Genomic DNA, 19,685 nt, shown 5'->3' with positions numbered 1-19,685 from the left:
ACCTAGTTCACCTAGTTTGCCTGAGTTCAGCAAAGAAAATTCAGCACAAACAAATAAATGTTTAATTGTTTAAACACTCATTTAAATAATTTTAAAGTTAAAAAAAAATGAAATAAAAAATGTAAATGGATCATATATGCAAATTCCAGGAGGATGCATGAGAAACCAATAACAGAGGTTGCCCTAGGGATGAGATTTAAAGACATAAGTTCAAGGGGTGGATGATCCACTTTTCACTGGAGAATGTTCTGTGTTGTTTGAATGTTCTCCGTGTAGATCATGACATTTATTTTTTAATCACTTCTTAAACAGGACAGTAAAAAAGAGTATTAAGGTGCCTAGAGCATCTTTGAACACAATTGAAGGTTGTCAGAAACCTTACCTTGCAAAGAAGAAAGGATGCGCAAGAACTTCTGAACCACTTCTTGCTTCATAAAGTTTTTCTGCAACAAGTGACTTCCTGAGTTCATATATGTCACCAGTTGCTCGCAGACTTTCTGGAAAATGTCCCCCTCGTTAGCTGGTCCCTCACCAGTGCTCAGTTCTGCAAAACACCCCCAGATGCTTCTTGTGACTGCAGAGATCACACAGGCATAGATTGCAAAGACAATCACACCTCTCCACCCCTCCATGTAGCCAGGCAACTGCAGAGCACCTGTTCTCCCCTTCCACCACTCTAGCCTAGCTTCATGACCTGCTATGACAAGGAGAATGTAGTGATTGTGAGTTTTGTGCCAGTTCTGAGCCTGAGCCTCAAGAAGCCTTGTTTAGTTCTATTCAGGTCCAGGCTAGATAAGACTCATCATAAAACAAAGATGAATCAACCCAGTGGTCCAAACTGAGGCCCCACAGATATGAAAGAGCCCAGTCAAGATCAGCAAGAGGCAGACACTTGAAGAAGTTCTGTTACAGCTATGAGAATAGCCAAGCCTCAGTGGCTGAGCTGCAGGATCATGAACTAAAGAAGTGTTTGTTGCTTTAAATCACTAGGTTTGAGGGCTGTTTGTTAAGTAGCAATGGATAAGTGATACAACAGTTCAAGGATATAACAGTAGGAGGGTAGCTTACTGCAGCAGCAACATCTAACTACACACCAGCCACCCACACATCTAATTGGCAAGTGGAAAAAGCCAAGAGTAAGGAGCCAGCTCTCTAGCCAAGAGGGAAGACACTAACCGCTCGGTTCAATTTACTGAGAAAGTAGTTATGATTAGAAATCATCCAATAAAGGAAGTCTGAAAAGGGGCAAATGCTTTATTTGGTATCAGATTATACACTCAAAAAGCCCTTCTGGTTAACATGGAATCTTACTAAACAGATCAACCGGATGTGGGCTTTTCACACCTGGCTTAAGTACTATCATGTGGTGAAGAGGTGAATGCATGTTCAATGTCATATTCTAACAGAAGCAGGGACACTTTAAAGGAGATGGAAAAATAAAAGCATCCCATCAGCAGTCAGGTCTCCCACAGCAGACCCCAAGCCAAAGATTTGTGTGCAAATAGTTCAAGAAAGAAGAGACCAGTGAGGGTGGGGGGAACAGGTAAGGGCTGGGGAGGAAGCAGGCAGGCTGTCAGCCCCACGGTCCCCTGGGGGATCTGGAGTGACTCACCCAGAGCTGCGTTGGCAAGGCAAGGGGAATGGGCTTTCAGATTCTCACCTCTGTCTGTCACTGTCCACAGCCTGCCTTGAGTGAGTGAGTGAAAGTCGCTCGGTTGTGTCCAACTATTTGTGAACCCATAGACTATACAGTCCATGGAATTCTCCAGGCCAGAATACTGGAGTGCCTTTCCTTTCTCCAGGGGATCTTCCCAACCCAGAGATCGAACCCAGGTCTCCTGCATGGCAGGCGGATTCTTTACCAGCTGAGCCACAAAGGAAGCCCAAGAATACTGGAGTCGGTAGCCTATCCCTTCTCCAACGGATCTTCCTGACCTAGGAATCGAACTGGGGTCTCCTGCATTGCAGGTGGATTCTTCACCAACTGAGCTATCAGGGAAGCCCTAGAGGCTATAAATTCCCATGCACTTCTGGTTTGAAGGAGCCTGAGCAAAGCAGGCTCCATAAGCCCTTAGGTTGTTCTCTTTGAGAACGAGCCTTAGGTGTGGGCTCTGCAAAGTGAAGGCACATCAGGGAGCACACAACAGTGGGAAGGGACCCAGGGGACCCAAGCAGAGCTCCGACGTCACCTGCTGTGCCTTCTGATACACACCTGGCTCGCCTTTCAAAAGACTGGGTCAGAGAACCAGAAACACACACACACACACACCAACTTCCCGGGCAAGCCCCCACTGCCTTCTAATCAAGAGACTTTCCGGTGCCAGACAGAAGCAAGACCACTCTAGCACTAACCTCTAGAGAAAAGGAAGTGGAAACCCTTGGCACAGGAAGACCCACATCACCTAAGCTAGCAGCCGGCTCTGAGGCAGAGAATATGAACTGTGTAGTGTAAGAGTGACCGAACAATACCCCTGGGCCTGGCATCCCACCTTCATCCTAGAACGCCTCTGAAGACACAAAAACAGTGATAACGCACAATACAGGAATAGAACCCTTGCTAAAGGAGGAACTTCCTTCTCCACCAAGCAGGTGGAAACCTGGCCACGTGTCCCCTGCCTCCTGCCTCACGGCATCATTCTTCCACCGGGGCAGTTAGTTTAGTATAAAATCATTTGAAACTGAACAGAAAGATTACCAAGCTTGACAGTAGAGACAGTTAGATGCACTTGTATAATAATGGGTGGCTGTGTGGTTCAGAATAATTAAGAAGGTGGTTATAGACCAGAGAAAGGTACAGAAATCAGGCAAGAAACTAGAGAGTGATATCAGCAACACAGAAAAGCATCAAAGGAAATGTGCTGAAACAGACAGTAGTAGCTGTGGGTCGGCATCTCTGGGTAGGTACACGTGATTTATTACTCTGAACCTGTCTGCTTTTTCCTAAATTTTCTATAAGCTTAAGAGAGAGAAGAAACGTTGGGTTATAAGGTTGTTCATACATTATAATCACAGGTTTTTTAGGAAGATGACTATGTAAGTAATGAACAACCCAAAGACTAGATAAAAATATGCCAAAGTGTAATTACAATAAAGTTTTGTTTTTATTTTTATTTATTTAAAAAATGTATTTATTTTTCTCTGCTTCCCAAGACATGTGGGATCTTAGTTCCCCGACTAGGGATCGAACCTGTGCCCCCTGCAGTGTAAGTGTGGAATCCTAACCACTGGCCGAAGGGAAGTCCCTCTGTGTTTATACAAAATGATATTTTTACAAATTTTCGACAATGGTCATATTTAATAGATATATACAAGCAGATTCAAAATTAAAAATTAAAATTAAAAGAGATCGTTTAAAGCTGCAGTAGTGCTCAGCTGTAATAGTTCTTGTTGTGTGTGTTAGTTGCTCGGGTGTGTCTGACTCTTTGTGACCATATAGATTGTAGCCCATTAGGCTCTTCTGTCCATGGGATTTTCCAGGGAAGAACAATGGAGTGGGTGCCATTTCCTCCTCCAGAGGGTCTTCCTGACTCAGGGATCAAACCCACATCTTCTATGTCTCCTGCATTATAGGCAGATTCTTCTTGTTAAAAAACAGAAATATATCATTTCAAAAGGAGATTTTGCTTTTGTATGAAATCTTCCTTTCGAGGTAAAAAAAGATGAAACTAACAAGCTTTATTACAAACACTTTATCAAGTGAAATTTATGTAGCCATCCCATTTTTATACAAGAAAATTAAAATATATAACTGTAAATGCATGGAATAAGAGTAAATGACCAAATCACAACTATATTAATGTTTCCAGGTAGGTGGGTTTATGAAGAATATTTTCTTTTTTTAAAAAAGAATCTATTGATTTTATAATAAAGAAAAAGTATCATCAATATCGCATGCCTTCATTTACTGAAAAAGAGGGCATTTTGTGGTGCTAAGGGACTCAAGGTTGATACACCATGGCCTCTGAATCACGGGCTCCATCTATGGGGGAAACACACACAGAGAAGGTCAGAGTCCTCTTAGTCCTGGGCAAGCGGCACCTTCACAGAGCAGAAAGCAGCTGGTGCCTCGGGGAGGACCAGAGAGAAAGGCTTCAGATGCCTGGATTTATTCTCTGAAAAGCCCTGCACCAGTGAATCAAAGGAAAAATCACCACCGACCAAGAACAATAACAATAGAGGCTCCAGTCTCCTTGGTCCTGACGGCAGTCCAGCTGCTAGAGAAGGTGGACATGCTGCCATCTAGTGGTTGTCATGAGAGGCAGGGAAAGACAGGTAACCCTGACCTCTCAGGTTCACCCCGCCCCCAACCTCCCTACGGCCCCGTGGGCCTTGCCTTCCCCCCGCAGCTAGTGAGAAAGGCCCTGCCCTGAATCTGCTGAATCAAAATCTGCATTTAAAAGGCTCCCAAAGGATTCACGTGCATGTTAATGGAAGTTCTTATTTAGAGAACAGCAGAAATCTTCACCAAGACCCTATAATTCTCAGGCTTTCTCACCTACATGCAAAAGCCACCCAAAGATAACCATCTCCATTTTCATCAGAATGGGGCACAGTAACCGCCAGAAAGAGCCAAAGGTGAGAACATCTTTTATCCTAGCCTATATCCTAGCTGTTCATCTGGGCACACAAGCTAGTGTCCTAATGATGCTTTACTCAGGACCACAGATGTGAAAAACGAAACCATCAAGTGGACTTCCTGGTGGTACAGGGGACAAGAATCTGCCTGCCAATGCAGCGGACATGGGTTCGATCTCTGGTCCAGAAAGATTCCACATTCCTCAGAGCAACTAAAGCCCCTGCACCCCAACTACTGAGCCTGTGCTCTAGAGCCCGCGAGCCCGTAGGTCTCACCACCTCCTGAAGCCCGTTCACCTAGAGCCTGTGCTCTGCAGCAAGAGAAGTCACCATAATGAGAAGTGCACGATAGGCTTGTGCACAGCAACGAAGCCCCAGCACAGCCAAAAATAAACAAACTGTTGTTGTGGTTTAGTTGCAAAGTTGTGTCGGACTCATTTGTGACCCCATGGACTGTAGCCCACCAGGTTCCTCTGTCCATGGGATTTCCCAAGCAAGAATACTGGAGTGGGTTGCCAGGCGATCTTGCCAACCCAGGGATCAAACCCACATCTCCTGCATTGGCAAGTGGGTTCTTTACCACTGAACCACAGGGGAAGCCCTAAAAATAAATAAATGAAGTTTTTAAAAAACCCATCAAGTTAAAACTCAGGTCAGGAGCAAGGGTACCAACCCCCTAGGTAGCATCTCTTCCTAAAAATAATGCTTCCATTGTGCCCACTAATGTGTGAATGGGGAGAGATTAAAATCCATATAATCTTCATTTTTATGAAGATCTACCTTCATTCCCATGGCCCCAGGCCCTCCTTCTGCCCTTCCCTCCCACTGTCTTCTCAACTACTACTCTGCACAGAAAACCATTCTGGGTTAAAGTCTAAAATGACACTGTCCAATACAGAGGCCCACTAACTTAATTACATAAAAATAAAGTTAATAAAATTTCAGTTCTTCAGTTGCTTCTTGTTGTTGTTGCTCAGTCGCTCAGCCACGTCCGACTCTTTGCAGCCCCATGGACTGCAGCACGCCAGGCTTCCCTGTGTTTCACTGTCTCCCAGAATTTGCTCAAACTCATGTCCACTGAGTCAGTGATGCCATCCAACCATCTCATCCTCTGTCACGCCCCCTTCTCCTCCTGCCTTCAATCTTTCCCAGCATCATGGTCTTTTCCAATGAGCTGGCTCTTTCACATCAGGTGGCCAAACTATTAGAGTTTCAGCTTCAGCATCAGTCCTTCCAAGGAATATTCAGGACTGATTTCCTTTAGGATTGACTGGTTTGATTTCTTTGCTGTACTAGGGACTCTCATGAGTCTTCTCCAACACCACAGATCAAAAGCATCAATCTTTGCTGCTCAGCCTTCTTTATGGTCCAACTCTCACATCCATACATGACCACTGGAAAAACCATAGCTTTGACTAGACAGACCTTTGTTGGCAAATAATGTGCTTTTTAATATGCTGTAGGCATATTTGTCAAAGCTTTTTTGACAAATTTGTCAAAAGCAGGTTATTTGTCAAAGCAGGTTTGTCAAAGCTTTTCTTCCAAGAAGCAAGCATCTTGTAATTTCATGGCTGCAGTCACCATCTGCAGTGACTTTGGAGCCCAAGAAAATAAAGTCTGTCACTGTTTCCACTGTTTCCCCATCTATTTACCATGAAGTGATGGGACCGGATGCCATGATCTTAGTTTTTTGAATGTCGAGTGAGTGAGTGTGTGTGTCTGTGTGTATGTGTTGGGGGTGGAGGGGTCGATTTTCCCCCTCAGGAGGTGGTGAGGAAAACAAACCCCAGTGTGGCCAGGTGGAAGACAGCCTATTCAAAATGACCTAAGCACCCAAAATGACTTAGACACAGTCCAGACACCACGGATGTTCGTGCCCCCAGAGAGGAACTGGGCCTCTAGTACTCATCTTATCCAAGTTCCTCTGACCTTTGCTCTCCCTCCTTTCACCTGAAAGATTTTTCTCCCCGCACCTGAAAGCGTGCCTGATCATTCCTGGGGAAATTAAATCCCAGGAGATAAGAGGAAAATAGTCTTCCAGACCCAGGGGAAAACGATAGAAACAGTCCCCCATTCAAGTTATGTTTCTGTGTCTAAGAACTGCCAACAGTCACATCCTCTTTCAGGGCCCCTTCCCAGTAGTACAGGTGCTCTTCTAGACGGCCTCTATGTGCTCAAAGCAACAGGAAAAGACTAGGTTTCGCCACTTCTCTGACCGTTTCTTTGTTTTCTTAGGAGGGCTTGCCTGCCGTGCCGTCAAACTTCGAAAAAATACATGCCTGTGCTTTTCTCCTTCCTTGTGAATCTAACATAGGGAAGATCCACTTAAAAATCCAAAGGAGGATAACAAAGGGAGGGAGGGTTGGGTGAAGGAATCCTGGATGCCTGTTAGCCCACACCCGGCAGAGCCCCACTGGTTTCTGTCTCAACGTCTGAAAGATGCTCAGTCCTCATTTTATCCACTTGATGATGATTCCCCTTCTGAATACCTGACGAGGCCTAGGAAGTACTGAACTCCTTGAATCCATAACTGCTAACAGGATCCACGGAGTTTTCAATCAATGTCAGAAAAAGAAATGATCCTCCTGAACATAAAACAGCCAAGAAATCCTATCCACTCTATGACCACAGACTCTAGCATAACAACAGCAACAACAAAGATAGCAGCAGGCGCGTTTTCCTGCTTCTTAAAGGAAGGGGGCTGGGATACGTATATACGCACACAAGTTTTTAAAGTAAAAAATGAAAAGAAACAGAACCAGATAGAGTTCTTAGAAATTAAAACTGAGTTCCAAATTTAAAAATGCAATAGACAAGCTAAATTATAAAAGGAAAAGCTAAAGTCCTAGTTAAAGATCTGGAAAGAAAAAAGAAAAAGAGATAGAAAGCGTTAAGGAAAGCAGAGGAGAAGCTCATCTATGTGAAAGTGCTGGCAAAGAGACAGTGGAAGGAAACAGAAGTGACAGAAGATCATTTCCCTGAGCTAAAAAAAGTTAGACTAAAAGGGATCATAAGGTGCTAAGCAAGAAGAATGAATAAGATACAGTCCAGGGAAATTCCAGAACTCTAAGGACAGGAAATTCTAGAAGGGACAATAAATAAGACTGACATTTCTTCCAATCAGTAATGGAGGCGAGAATACAAAGTTGTGAGGAACGAGGTTTTACAGCATATTTCACAAACCCAAGAGATCACAGACTGTCACACACCAGAAAAGGCTGCCGTTAAACTGTGACACATCACTGATCATGAAACACAATCCAATTCAAAGATGGCAAAACGTGGGGGGAAAGTGCAACTGAGGATCGATGAAATACAAGGCCTAAATGCAGACCAATTCTCAGTCTAAGGACAGAATAAAGACATTTCAAAAACCCTATAAGTCTACTATGCACATCTCCTCACTGAAAAACTTACTGGAGTTGGTACTTAGCAGAGCAAGAAAGAAACCTAGACAGACAGCATGAGTCACAAGTGCTGCATGTGAGTGCAAGAACTGAAAAAAGCATACGTGTGCTGGGGCTACAGTCTAAATAAAAGTCTAAACAAACCTAAAATCATTTGTGTGTACTTACACACCTGTACACACACACATGGACAATGATGTGTTTGTATGCTTCATCAAACTAGGATGCTTAGAGAGTATAATATTTCAAGAGCAAAGTTTTGAGGGCATTTGATGATTCTTCTCATTGGGTGCAATATGCTACTAGTTGTAGAAATCATACTTCCATATAAAGGCAATTAATGTTTTTTCAATTTTTAGAATCAGTCTATAGGTGAAGCACAGAAAATTCAGTCTATAGGTGAATTAAGGAACAGATGTAAATGGCACAAATCACTTTACTAGGCAAAACTCAACAAGGGCTGACTTGCTGCGTTTTATCTTTATAGCAGTCAGTCCATAGATGCTATCCAAACGGACAGATTAAGAAATAGAGTTACAAATGTACTTTTAATTGTTGGCTGTGGTTGTTTCTCAGAAGTGGGCTTGATTTTTGTTATCTCCTGTTCCGTCTGATTTTTTTCTTTTTTACTATGTGCATGCGTGGAAAAAAAAAAAAATCACGCTTACTGCCCAAGGGCAGACTTGGCCAAGTTCCTAGAATGTAGTAGACACTTTTTAAATAACAGTTGTCTCATTCTGTCTTTCAAAAAAAGCACGCAAGCTTTCCAAAGACTGGGAGGTCTCACTTTCATCTTCATGTGCTAAGACAAGATATACTGATTTGTACCTAATTTCACAGAACCAGTTTTGCCCCCTCGAAAAAGTTAATTCCCTGGAAGCTGTACCTGAGAGGTCCTTAGAACACGCTGCCAGCTTTTCCAAGTGGCTGTTGATTTTGTCAATGGCTCTGAAGTTCTTGTTCCTCTTCAGCACATCCACAGCAGACCGGGACTGTCGATCCACCAGGGTGGGGTCAGCCCCAAAGCGCAGGAGCATCTGTACATCCTCTGTTTGCCCTAGAGCAGGCCAAAGTGAGAAGGAGGGGTTGTCACGGTTTCTTCCATAAGGAGAGGTCCCCATGAGCACACATTTGCCCGGTTCCCAGCCTGAGCGGCCTGGGGCAAAGGGACCAGAGTCCCTCTGTTTACAGAAGCTGAACTGCTGGCCTTGGGCAATCCAGCCGAGTCCCCGGAGCCAGAGTCCTATGTGGAGTGGGAAGGACAATAGCTTTTAAGAGGTTCAGAAGTGCACTCCTCTCTACCTTTCTCCCATCTCCTTGGCAACAAGCAAGGAGAGGGGGATTCTTGTTACTAGGCAACAATTACAGCTGTAAGGATGACAGCAAGCTGTGACTTCAGATTTCTTTATTCCTTAGGGAGGAAACAGAACATACAAAAAAAAAAAAAAAAAAAACAGTCTGGGGACAGGAGAAGAAAGTGGCAATTGTTTTTGCATCAGGGTTTTTCTTCCCTGTTTGAACCTTCGTTAACCCCACCTCTGGCTGCTGGCTCCATCTGCTGCTTTAACATTTATTTGCCAAGCATCAAGGGGTCTCTGTGATCAGATGCAACTGTTTTCAGAATGTAACAGGTATATTCCTGGAGGTACGAAGACTTATGTGAGCACCGAGAGTTACAAGAATCAGTGCCTAATTCCCAGCTTCCAAACACATGCTTTCTGACAATTTACCACGTTGACAGAGCACCTCTACACCAGACAACATCCTGCTTGTGATGCTGTCCTTTCCCATCTCCCCAGTCACAACTGCTCGCCTCTCATCTTACAAAAATAAGGCAAAATTTAAAGTCATACTTCTCACCTATCAAGTATCGCACTGTGAAAGGCAAAATTCTCAGACCCTGAGACTCTCAACCCCTGGTATACACACACCTTCTCCCAGTTATCCATTTAATACTAATCTAAACTCTGCTGTGATGAGACTCTGGAAATGTATTTAACTTCCCAAAGCAGTTGACCTTAAGATGGGGAGATTAACCTGGTCTGATCACATGAGCCCTAAAGGTCAAAGGTCTAGAGGTCAGAGATGGAAGAGCACAGAGATTCAGACTATGAGGGATCTGATGCACAAGAAGTTCTCTCCTGCTGGCTTTGAAGACAGAGGAGGCCATTAGACAAAGAATACGTGTGGTCTGTGGAAACTGACAGCAGCCTCTGGCCAACAGCCAGAAAGAAATCGGGGACCTCGGTCCTACAACCCCTTCATGGATCACAGCCCTGTCATGGCGAATGGGCTTGCATAACTCAGTGAAGCTATGAGCCATTCTGTGCAGGGCTGCCCAGGACGTATGGGTCACAGTGGAGAGTTCTGACAAAACGTTGGTTCACGGGAGGAGGGAATGGCAAACCACTCCACTATTTTTGCCACAAGAAACTCGTGAGCAGTGTGAAAAGGCAAAAAGATATGATACCAGAAGATGAGCCCCTCCAGGTCAGAAGGTGTCCAGTATGCTACTAGGGAAGTGGGGTAGGCAATTACTAATAGCTCCAGAAAGAATGAAGAGGCTGGACCAATGCAGAAATGATGCCCAGCTGTGGATGAGATCACCACCCCAAACGTGGTGGTGAAAGTAAAGTCCAATGCTATAAAGAACAATGTTGCATAGGAACCTGGAATGTTAGGTCCATGAATCAAGGCAAATTGGAAGGGGTCAAGCAGGAGAAGGCAAGAGTGAACATCAGTTATCTTAGGAATCAGTGAACTAAAATGGACAGGAATGGGCAAATTTAATTCAGAGGACCATTGTATCTACTACTGTGGACATGAATCTCTTTGAAGATATGGAGTAACTCTCATATTCAACAAAAGAGTCCGAAATGCAGTACTTAGGTGCAATCTCAAAAATGACAGAATGATCTCTGTTCATTTCCAAGGCAAACCATTCAACATCACAGTAATCCAAGTCTAGGTCCCAACCAATAATGCCAAAGAAGCTGAAGTTGAACAGTTCTATAAAGACCTACAAGACCTTCTAGAACTAACACCAAAAAAAGATGTCCTTTTCATCACAGAGAATTGGAATGCCAAAGTAGGAAGTCAAGAGATACCTGGAGTAACAGGCAAGTTTGGCCCTGGAATACAAAATGAAACAGGGCAAAGGCTGACAGAATTTTGCCAAGAGAACGCACTGGTCATAGCAAACACCCTCTTCCAATAACACAAGAGATGACTCTACACATGGACATCACTAGATGGTCAATACCAAAATCAGACTGATTATATTCTTTGCAACAAAAGATGGAGAAGCCCTATACGGTCAGCAGAAACAAGACTGTGGCTCAGATCATGAGTTCCTTATTGCAAAATCAGGCTTAAATTGAAGAAAGTAGGGAAAACCACTAGACCATTCAGGTATGACCTAAGTCAAATCTCTTATGATTATACAGTGGAGCTGATGAATAGATTCAAGGTGTTAGATTTGGTAGACAGAGTACCTGAAGAACTATGGACAGAGGTTCATAACATTGTACAGGAGGCAGTGACCAAAACCATCCCAAAGCAAAAGAAATGCAAGAAGGCAAAGTGGTTGTCTGAGGAGACTTTACAAGTAGCTGAGAAAAGAAGAGAAGCGAAAGGCAGTTGAGAAAGGGAAAGATACACCCAACTGAATACAGAGTTCAAGAGAATAGAGAGATAAGAAAGCCTTATTAAGTAAAGAATGCAAAGAAATAGAGGAAAACAACAGAATTGGAAGGACTAGAGATTTCTTCAAGAAAACTGGCGATATCAAGAGAACATTTCATACAAGGATGGATATGATAAAGGACAGAAATGGTAAGGACCTAACTGAAGCAGAAGAGATTAAGAAGAGGTGGCAAGAATACACTGAAGAACTATACAAAAAAGATCTTAATGACCCAGATAATCATGATGGTGTGATCACTCATCTAGAGCCAGACATCCTGGAGTATTAAGTCAAGTGGGCCTTAGGAAGCATTACTACGAACAAAGCTAGTAGAAGTGATGGAATTCCAGCTGAGCTATTTCAAATCCTAAAAGATGATGCTGTGAAAGTGCTACACTCAATATGCCAGCAAATTTGGAAAACTCTGCAGTGGCCACAGGACTGGAAAAGGTCAGTTTTCATTCCAATCCCAAAGAAGGGTAAGGCCAAAGAATGTTCAAACTACTGTACAACTGCACTCATTTTACATGCTAGCAAGGTAATGCTCAAAATCCTTCAAGTTAGGCTCTAGCAGTATGTGAACCAAGAAATTCCAGATGTTCAAGCTGGGTTTAGAAAAGGCACAAGAACCAGAGATCAAATTGCCAACATTCGTTGGATCATAGAAAAAGCAAGGGAATTCCAGAAATACATCTACTTCTGCTTCACTGAATACTCTAAAGCCTTTGACTGTGTGGATCACAACAAACTGGAAAATCTTTAAAGAGATCGTAATACAAGACCACCTGACCTGCCTCCTGAGAAACCTGTATGCAGGTCAAGAAGCAACAGTTAGAACCAGACATGAAACAACAGACAGATTCAAAATTGGGAAATGAGTACAAGGCTGATGTTGTCACTCTGCTTATTTAACTTATACTGAGAGTACATCATACAAAATGCTGGGTTGGATGAATCACAAGCTGAAATCAAGATGGCCAGGAGAAATATCAACAATCTCTGATACGCAGATGATACGACTCTAACTGCAGAGAGATAAGAGAAACTAAAGAGCCTCTTGAGGAGGCTGAAGGAGAGTGAAAAAGTTGGCTTAAAACTCAACAATCAAAAAACAAAGATCATGGCATCTGGTCCCATCACTTCAAGGGAAATTGATGGGGAAAAAGTGGAAATAGTGACAGATTTTATTTTCTTGGGCTCCAAAATCACTTGAGGACAGTGACTATAGCCATGAAATCAAAAGACGCTTGCTCCTTGGAAGCAAAGCTATGACAAACCTAGACATCATATTAAAAAGCAGAGACATCACTTAGCCAACAAAAGCCTGTCTAGTCAAAGCTATGGTTTTTCCAGTGGTCATGTATGGATGTGAGAGTTGGACCATAAAGAAGGCTGAGCAGCAAAGATTCATGCTTTTGATCTGTGGTGTTGGAGAAGACTCTTGAGAGTCCCTAGTACAGCAAGGAGATCCAACCAGTCAACCCTAAAGGAAACAACCCTGAATATTCGTTGGGAGGACTGATGCTGAAGCTAAAGCTCCAATGCTTTGGCCACCTGATGTGAAGAGCTGACTCACTGGAAAAGACCCTGATGTTTGGAAAGATTGAGGGCAGGAGGAGAAGGGGGTGACAGAGGATGAGATGGTTGGATGGCATCACTGACTCAATGGACATGAGTTTGAGCAAGCTCCAAGAGATAGTGAAGGACAGGGAAGCCTGGCACACTGCAGTCCAGGGGGTCACAAAGGGTCAGACATGACTTAGCGACTGAACAACAACAGTCCTACAAACACAAGGAACCCGATTCTGCCACAATCATGGGAGCCTGAAGGAAGGCCCAGAACTCCAGATGAGAACGCAGCCCCAGTCAATACCTTGATTTCAGCCGGGAGAGATTCTGAGCAAAAAACTCAGTCAGATCGCACCGGACTAGTGACCTATAAAATAGTGAGCTAATAAATGAGTGTCATTTTAAGTCACTAAGTTTATGATGATTTGTTACACAGTAGAGAGAACAAATGCAATTACCAAAGTTGCCCCAAAGGTGGTGAAAACGCCTGATTTCCAGAGTATCAACCTAAGGGAAAATTAAGTAGCTGGCAAGCCCCTTTGAGAAGGCACCATGACCCATGATCCTCCTACCTCCTTCCCCCAATTTTTTTTTTATCTTTCATGACTACTTACAGAAAATTTAATATACTTAGGTTGTTTTAGTGTTCTCTGTAGTAATAATAATTTTGTAATAATTAAATCCAGAAAAAAATACTTAATCTTGAGTCACAAAATTTTTTTTAATTTAAATCTATATAAGTACTTTTTCTCGAGAAGAGTTATCACTAGGTAAGATTTTCAAGCACAAAATATATCAGAAAAAGCTTTTTTCTGAAAAGCAAGCTGAAAATACAAAAAAAAAAGGGGGCGCATAATTTGGTATTTTTGATTATTAAAGGCCGTCACGGGATGGAATAGGTAAAGTGGTCAGTTGTGTGGGTTCCCTACACCCGAGTCTGAATGGTGCTGCCACTTACGCTTGGTGAGGTACCCTGGCGAGTGGGCGGCAACCACGTGGAGGACAGTGCAGCCATCCTCATCCTTCTGGTTGATGCGACCTTTCAACTCGGGCTTGTAGTCCATTAACCACCTGAAAAGATTGCTTTCCCCTGAAGGAATGAATGAGTGGTGTTATTTCCAACAGACCAGAAAGCAGCAAAGCAAACCACTGTGCACACCAAGGGAGCCCAAGGGAGCCCAATGGGGCATCCAACATACACTGTCCCTTGCCACACACAGGTGTGGAGACGGAGTTTGTGTGTCGGTGTTTTTTGTTTTTATTTTTTAAAAGCCTTTGGCCACACCACACAGCACGTGGGATCTTAGTTCCCCAACCAGGGATCAAATCTGTGCCCCCCTGCATTGGAAGTACTGAGTCTTAATCACTGGACTGCCATGGAAGTCCCAAAATGTGTGTGTTGAAAGCACAAGTCATAGGAAGTTATTCATAGAAAACTTAAGTTCAATTCCCTAGAAGCAGAGCTGTGCTTAGTTGCTCAGTCATGTCCAACTCTTTGCGACCCTTTGGACTGTAGCCCACCAGGCTCCTATGTCCATGGAACTTCTCAGGCAAGAATACTGGAGTGGGTTGCCAATTCCTCCTCCAGGGGAATCTTCCTGACCCAGGGGTCAAACCCATGTCTCCTGTGTCTCCTACACTGCAGGCAAAGTTTTTACCCACCGAGCTACTGGGGAAGCCCCACTTCCTAGAAGCACAGCCTATGACAAGGATTCTTGTATGTGTGATTTATTGGCAGAGGGAGCCGGGGAGAAAGAGAGGACGGAAGCAGGGCAGGGGATGGAAGCAAGCAGAGATGTGGCCTCAGCTGAGCGGCCTTCAGCCTCCACCCACAGGGAGCTTGTGGATCAGGGACTGCACCACAGCACTGACCCACCTTGAGGTAGGTGCTCTCCTTCTGTACCCCAGTGGCAGTCAATCCAGAGCTACAGACCCACCCCCAGGGAGGGAGGGGTGTGCCTATTGGCAAAGAGCAGCTCACTGGCAAACAAGGCGGCTGTGGTGTAGCAGGAGACGGGGGCACTGGTCATAGAGGACCAGGGCAGGGCACCAACAGCACCCCACTGCATGTCTATAGATAGGACAGAGATTTCAAATTCCTCTCTTAGACTCCTTCCAGTGGGTTCTGAAAAGCCGCACAGTTCTGCCAACTCTGTGGACACCATTTGTCACCATGTCAGAGTTTTCCTCTGAGAAGAGAATCAGGCCTAAATGCGAAGACTTGATCTTATCCACACCTGCCTGTAACCACAGGAACAAACTTAAAAAGTAGACACAGAGAGGGACTGTGACTTTCATACCCAGAGATACTCCTAATTTGAAACTGGGAGCATTGGATTAGATTGCTTTTATTCAGACTTTATACTTTTAAATAATTTAGTCACCAAAATGTATATACATAAATGCTCATATGAATTCTCCAATACATGAAATGCATAATTAAAGGGTAAATCTGGCTGAAGCAAAGATGGTGGCTCAGGTCTTTAAGCCCCTGGGCATGCCACTCCTATCCTGAGAAGATGCTACAGCCTAGAAAGGGAAGACAGTGTAGACAAGCCCTCTTGGTTCCTTCTGGCTCTAAGATTGGGTCAGTATCCAACACTGATGCTACATATGCTTGGAAAAAAAAAACAAACAGGTTTCTATCTAAGGTATAAATGTGGATATTGTATATGTGTGTGTTTTAATGATAAAAATATTTTTAAATTGATATCCTATAGCCAGGTGGTAAAGGCTAAAAATGCAAAAAAAGTATATATATATATGAAAACAGGATTACTTAAAAAACACACACACACAAGCCAACTGCATCAGCAATAGCCAGTGTTTACCTTGGGATTCCCCCCACATACACATTAGTTGGTCCTCTGATTGAGAGGGAAAAATGAACCCGGAAAAAGACCACGGCTGACTTGGCCAGCAGGAAGAAATTCCACAGCTCCCCTGAGAGCTCTGTCCAGCAAAGGCTGTCTGTCGCAAGGCCCGTTTTTGAATCCCAGGGCCCCAGCCTGCTGCCAGCATCTGTCTGAGAACACAGAATCCTTTCAGTGTGGGCCTCCTGTAGCTGTGAGGTCCCAGGAGAAAGGAAAAGTGGTACTATTTCCTTGCTGCCTTCATATATTTGAATAATCCAATCATTGACTATTCAGATCATCTGAATAGTCCACATCTACACGGCCACATTCTGGTTTCGCAGACCCCGAGGTCTGAGCTGGAGGGCAGCGTGGAGGGCGTACCACCAGGAAAGAACTCACCGGCTTGGATGCAGAGGCGCATGAGGGTGTGCAGAGGGTACGGTCCTATGCTCTCCACATTTGCACCCATGCAGACGAGCCACTGCACTAGCCTGGGCAACTGTTCCACTTTTTCTCATAACGTCTGGCGCAGACGTATTTCTAGGGGAAAAAACACACAGGAAGAATTATGGCAGCTGCCACATCAATATGAAACTTCAGACTCTCCTTCCCCATAAAGTTTGGGGTTTTTTCCTTCAAGTTTTATTGAGATATAATAGACATACAGAGCTGTACACATTTAAGGTGTACAGCATAATAATTTGACTTAGGTACATTGTGAAATGATTATTACAAGTTTAGTGAATATCCTTCATCTCATAGAGACACAAAATTAAATTAAAAAAAAATTTTGTGATGATAACTCTTAGGATTTACTCTCTTAACAACTTTCATACATAACACATCACAGTGTAAATTATACTTATCACGTTGTACTTATTTATCATCCCTAATACTTATTTATCATATAACTGGAAGCTGGTGCCTTTTGATTGCCTTCGTCCAATTCCCCCTCATCCCAGCCCCCACCCAAAGAGTTTAGAATCAGTAAACCCCTGATTCGCTGTGGCCACAGCCTACAATCACCATAAACAACAAATCTGCAGTGAGGCAGCTGAAGGGGAGGGTCCCAGTCACCATAAGTGGGGAGAGGTCTGACTTGAAACCGTGCATGTCAAGAAGCTGCTGCTGCTGCTGCTAAGTCGCTTCAGTCGTGTCTGACTCTGTGCCCACCAGGCTCCCCTGTCCCTGGGATTCTCCAGGCAAGAACACTGGAGTGGGTTGCCATTTCCTTCTCCAAGGCATGAAAGTGAAAAGTGAAAGTGAAGTCGCTCAGTCATGTCCGAATCTTAGGACCCCATGGACTGTAGCCTACCAGGCTCCTCCGTCCATGGGATTTTCCAGGCAAGAGTCCTGGAGTGGGTTGCCATTGCCTTCTCCGTGTCAAGAAGCTACCTTACCTCAAAGAGACTTTTCAGTGATAAATCTGGGACGTGGAGATTTCTCGGAAGCCGGTCTTTCTTCACTGACAGAAGCAGAAATGACTGATGAAAGGGGAGAAACAGAAAAAGCGGGAACAATTATGTTCTCCACATGGGTTATTAAAACAAAAGTAATCTTAAGCTTTAGGAACTTTAGGAACTCAGAAACAAAAGACAAAACCGGACAGCTTCCAGCCCTGGTTCTTTTTTTTAAGCCACCAGCCAAACTCTTTGGCCTTAACCAGGATAATCCAAGTGTCTCTGTCCGGTGAAATTCCTATTTGTGCTGAGATATGGGTTTTCTCCACTTTTCCTCAAAGCCTGCTGAAGACGGGAGTAGCTGACGGCGGGCAGCACTGGGAGAGCACAGGGGCAGGGAGGTAAAGAAGTAATCTCCTGCAACGTTCTTAAAGCTCAGCGAGCAGAAGAAACACATCCTTTTGAAATAACCCATCCCAATTTATTCTTCAGCACCTTAGTGCTATTTGGGGTCCATGAGACCCTATTGGGGGCTGTGTTGGAGCGGCTCCTATCAGAGTGGGAGCTGACTGTGCACGTATGTCACTTCCAAATCCAAGCCCTACGGTTGACTTAGCAGCTTGAGACTGGCCATGGAAATCGAGAGCATTTACACTACCAGTCAGTCAGTTCAGTGGCTCAGTCGTGTCCGACTCTGCGACCCCATGAACCGCAGCACGTCAGGCCTCCCTGTCCATCACCAACTCTCGGAGTTTACCCAAACTTGTGTCCATTAAGTTGGTGATGCCATCTAACCATCTCATCCTCTGTCGTCCCCTTCTCCTCCCGCCTTCAATCTTTCCCAACGTCAGAGTCTTTTCAAATGAGTCAGCTCTTCGCATCAGGTGGCCAAAATATTGGAGGTTCAGCTTCAACATTAGTCCTTGCAATGAACACCCAGGACTGATTTCCTTTAGGATGGACTGGTTGGATCTCCTTGCAGTCCAAGGGACTCTCAAGAGTCTTCTCCAACACCACAGTTCAAAAGCATCAGTTCTTCGGCACTCAGCTTTCTTTATAGTCCAACTCTCACATCCATACATGACAACTGGAAAAACCATAGCCTTAACTAGACAGACCTTTGTTGACAAAGTAATGTCTCTGCTTTTTAATATGCTGTCTAGGTTGGTCATAATGTTCCTTCCAAGGAGTGTCTTTTAATTTCATGGCTACAATCACCATCTGCAGTGATTTTGAAGCCCAGAAAAATAAAGTCAGCCACTGTTTCCACTGTTTCCCCATCTATTTCCCATGAAGTGATGGGACCGGATGCCATGATCTTCGTTTTCTGAATGTTGAGCTTTAAGCCAACTTTTTCACTCTCCTCTTTCACTTTCATCAAGAGGCTCTTTAGTTCTTCTTCACTTTCTACCATAAGGGTGGTGTCATCTGCATATCTGAGGTTATTGATATTTCTCCTGGCAATCTTGATTCCAGCTTGTGCTTCTTCCAGCCCAGCATTTCTCATGATGTACACTGCATATAAGTTAAATAAGCAGGGTGACAATAGACAGCCTTGATGTACTCCTTTTCCTATTTGGAACCAGTCTGTTGTTCCATGTCCAGTTCTCACTGTTTCTTCCTGACCTGCATATAGGTTTCTCAAGAGAAAGGTCAGGTGGTCTGGTATTCCCATCTCTTTTCAGAATTTTCCACAGTTTATTGTGATCCACACAGTCAAAGGCTTTGGCATAATCAATAAAGCAGAAATAGATGTTTTTCTGGAACTCTCTTGCTTTTTCCATGATCCAGCGGATGTTGGCAATTTGATCTCTGGTTCCTCTGCCTTTTCTAAAACCAGCTTGAACATCTGGAAGTTCACGGTTCATGTATTGCTGAAGCCTGGCTTGGAGAATTTGGAGCATTACTTTACTAGCGTGTGAGATGAGTGCAATTGTGTGGTAGTTTGAGCATTCTTTGGCATTGCCTTTCTTGAAGTGGCAAATGCCACAAATTAGGATTTTTTTTTTTTCCCTCGAAAACCCTATTGTTAAGTCACTGACCCTAAACTAAATCTGAGAGAAGTTAAGCAAATTTTCCTTTTCAGACAGTTAGCACATCCTGAGAGGTCCCTACTGGGATCATCCAGGTACGCTGGCTGGTCCAGGAATTCTAGGCTTGGCATGACCTTGACTGGTGATCCAGACTCAGGATC

The 19,685-nt window shown here is 44.0% G+C and overlaps 1 protein-coding gene across 1 annotated transcript in view; it reads right to left on the bottom strand.

Annotated features, from left to right (window-relative positions):
* TRANK1 (tetratricopeptide repeat and ankyrin repeat containing 1) overlaps positions 1-19,685 on the bottom strand; it is a 95,915-nt gene that overhangs the window by 42,459 nt on the left and 33,771 nt on the right. Inside the window, 6 exon segments of the mRNA XM_070360035.1 lie at positions 383-544; positions 8,869-9,039; positions 14,195-14,326; positions 16,491-16,604; positions 17,028-17,145; positions 17,492-17,575. Of these exon segments, the coding sequence (XP_070216136.1) occupies positions 383-544; positions 8,869-9,039; positions 14,195-14,326; positions 16,491-16,604; positions 17,028-17,145; positions 17,492-17,575 (781 nt within the window).

This window comes from Bos mutus, chromosome 22 (assembly GCF_027580195.1).
Source record: "Bos mutus isolate GX-2022 chromosome 22, NWIPB_WYAK_1.1, whole genome shotgun sequence".
NCBI classification, from domain to species: domain Eukaryota; kingdom Metazoa; phylum Chordata; class Mammalia; order Artiodactyla; family Bovidae; genus Bos; species Bos mutus.
The sequence above is the reverse complement of the archived record's forward strand: the minus strand, read 5'-3'. Positions and strand labels throughout refer to the sequence as shown.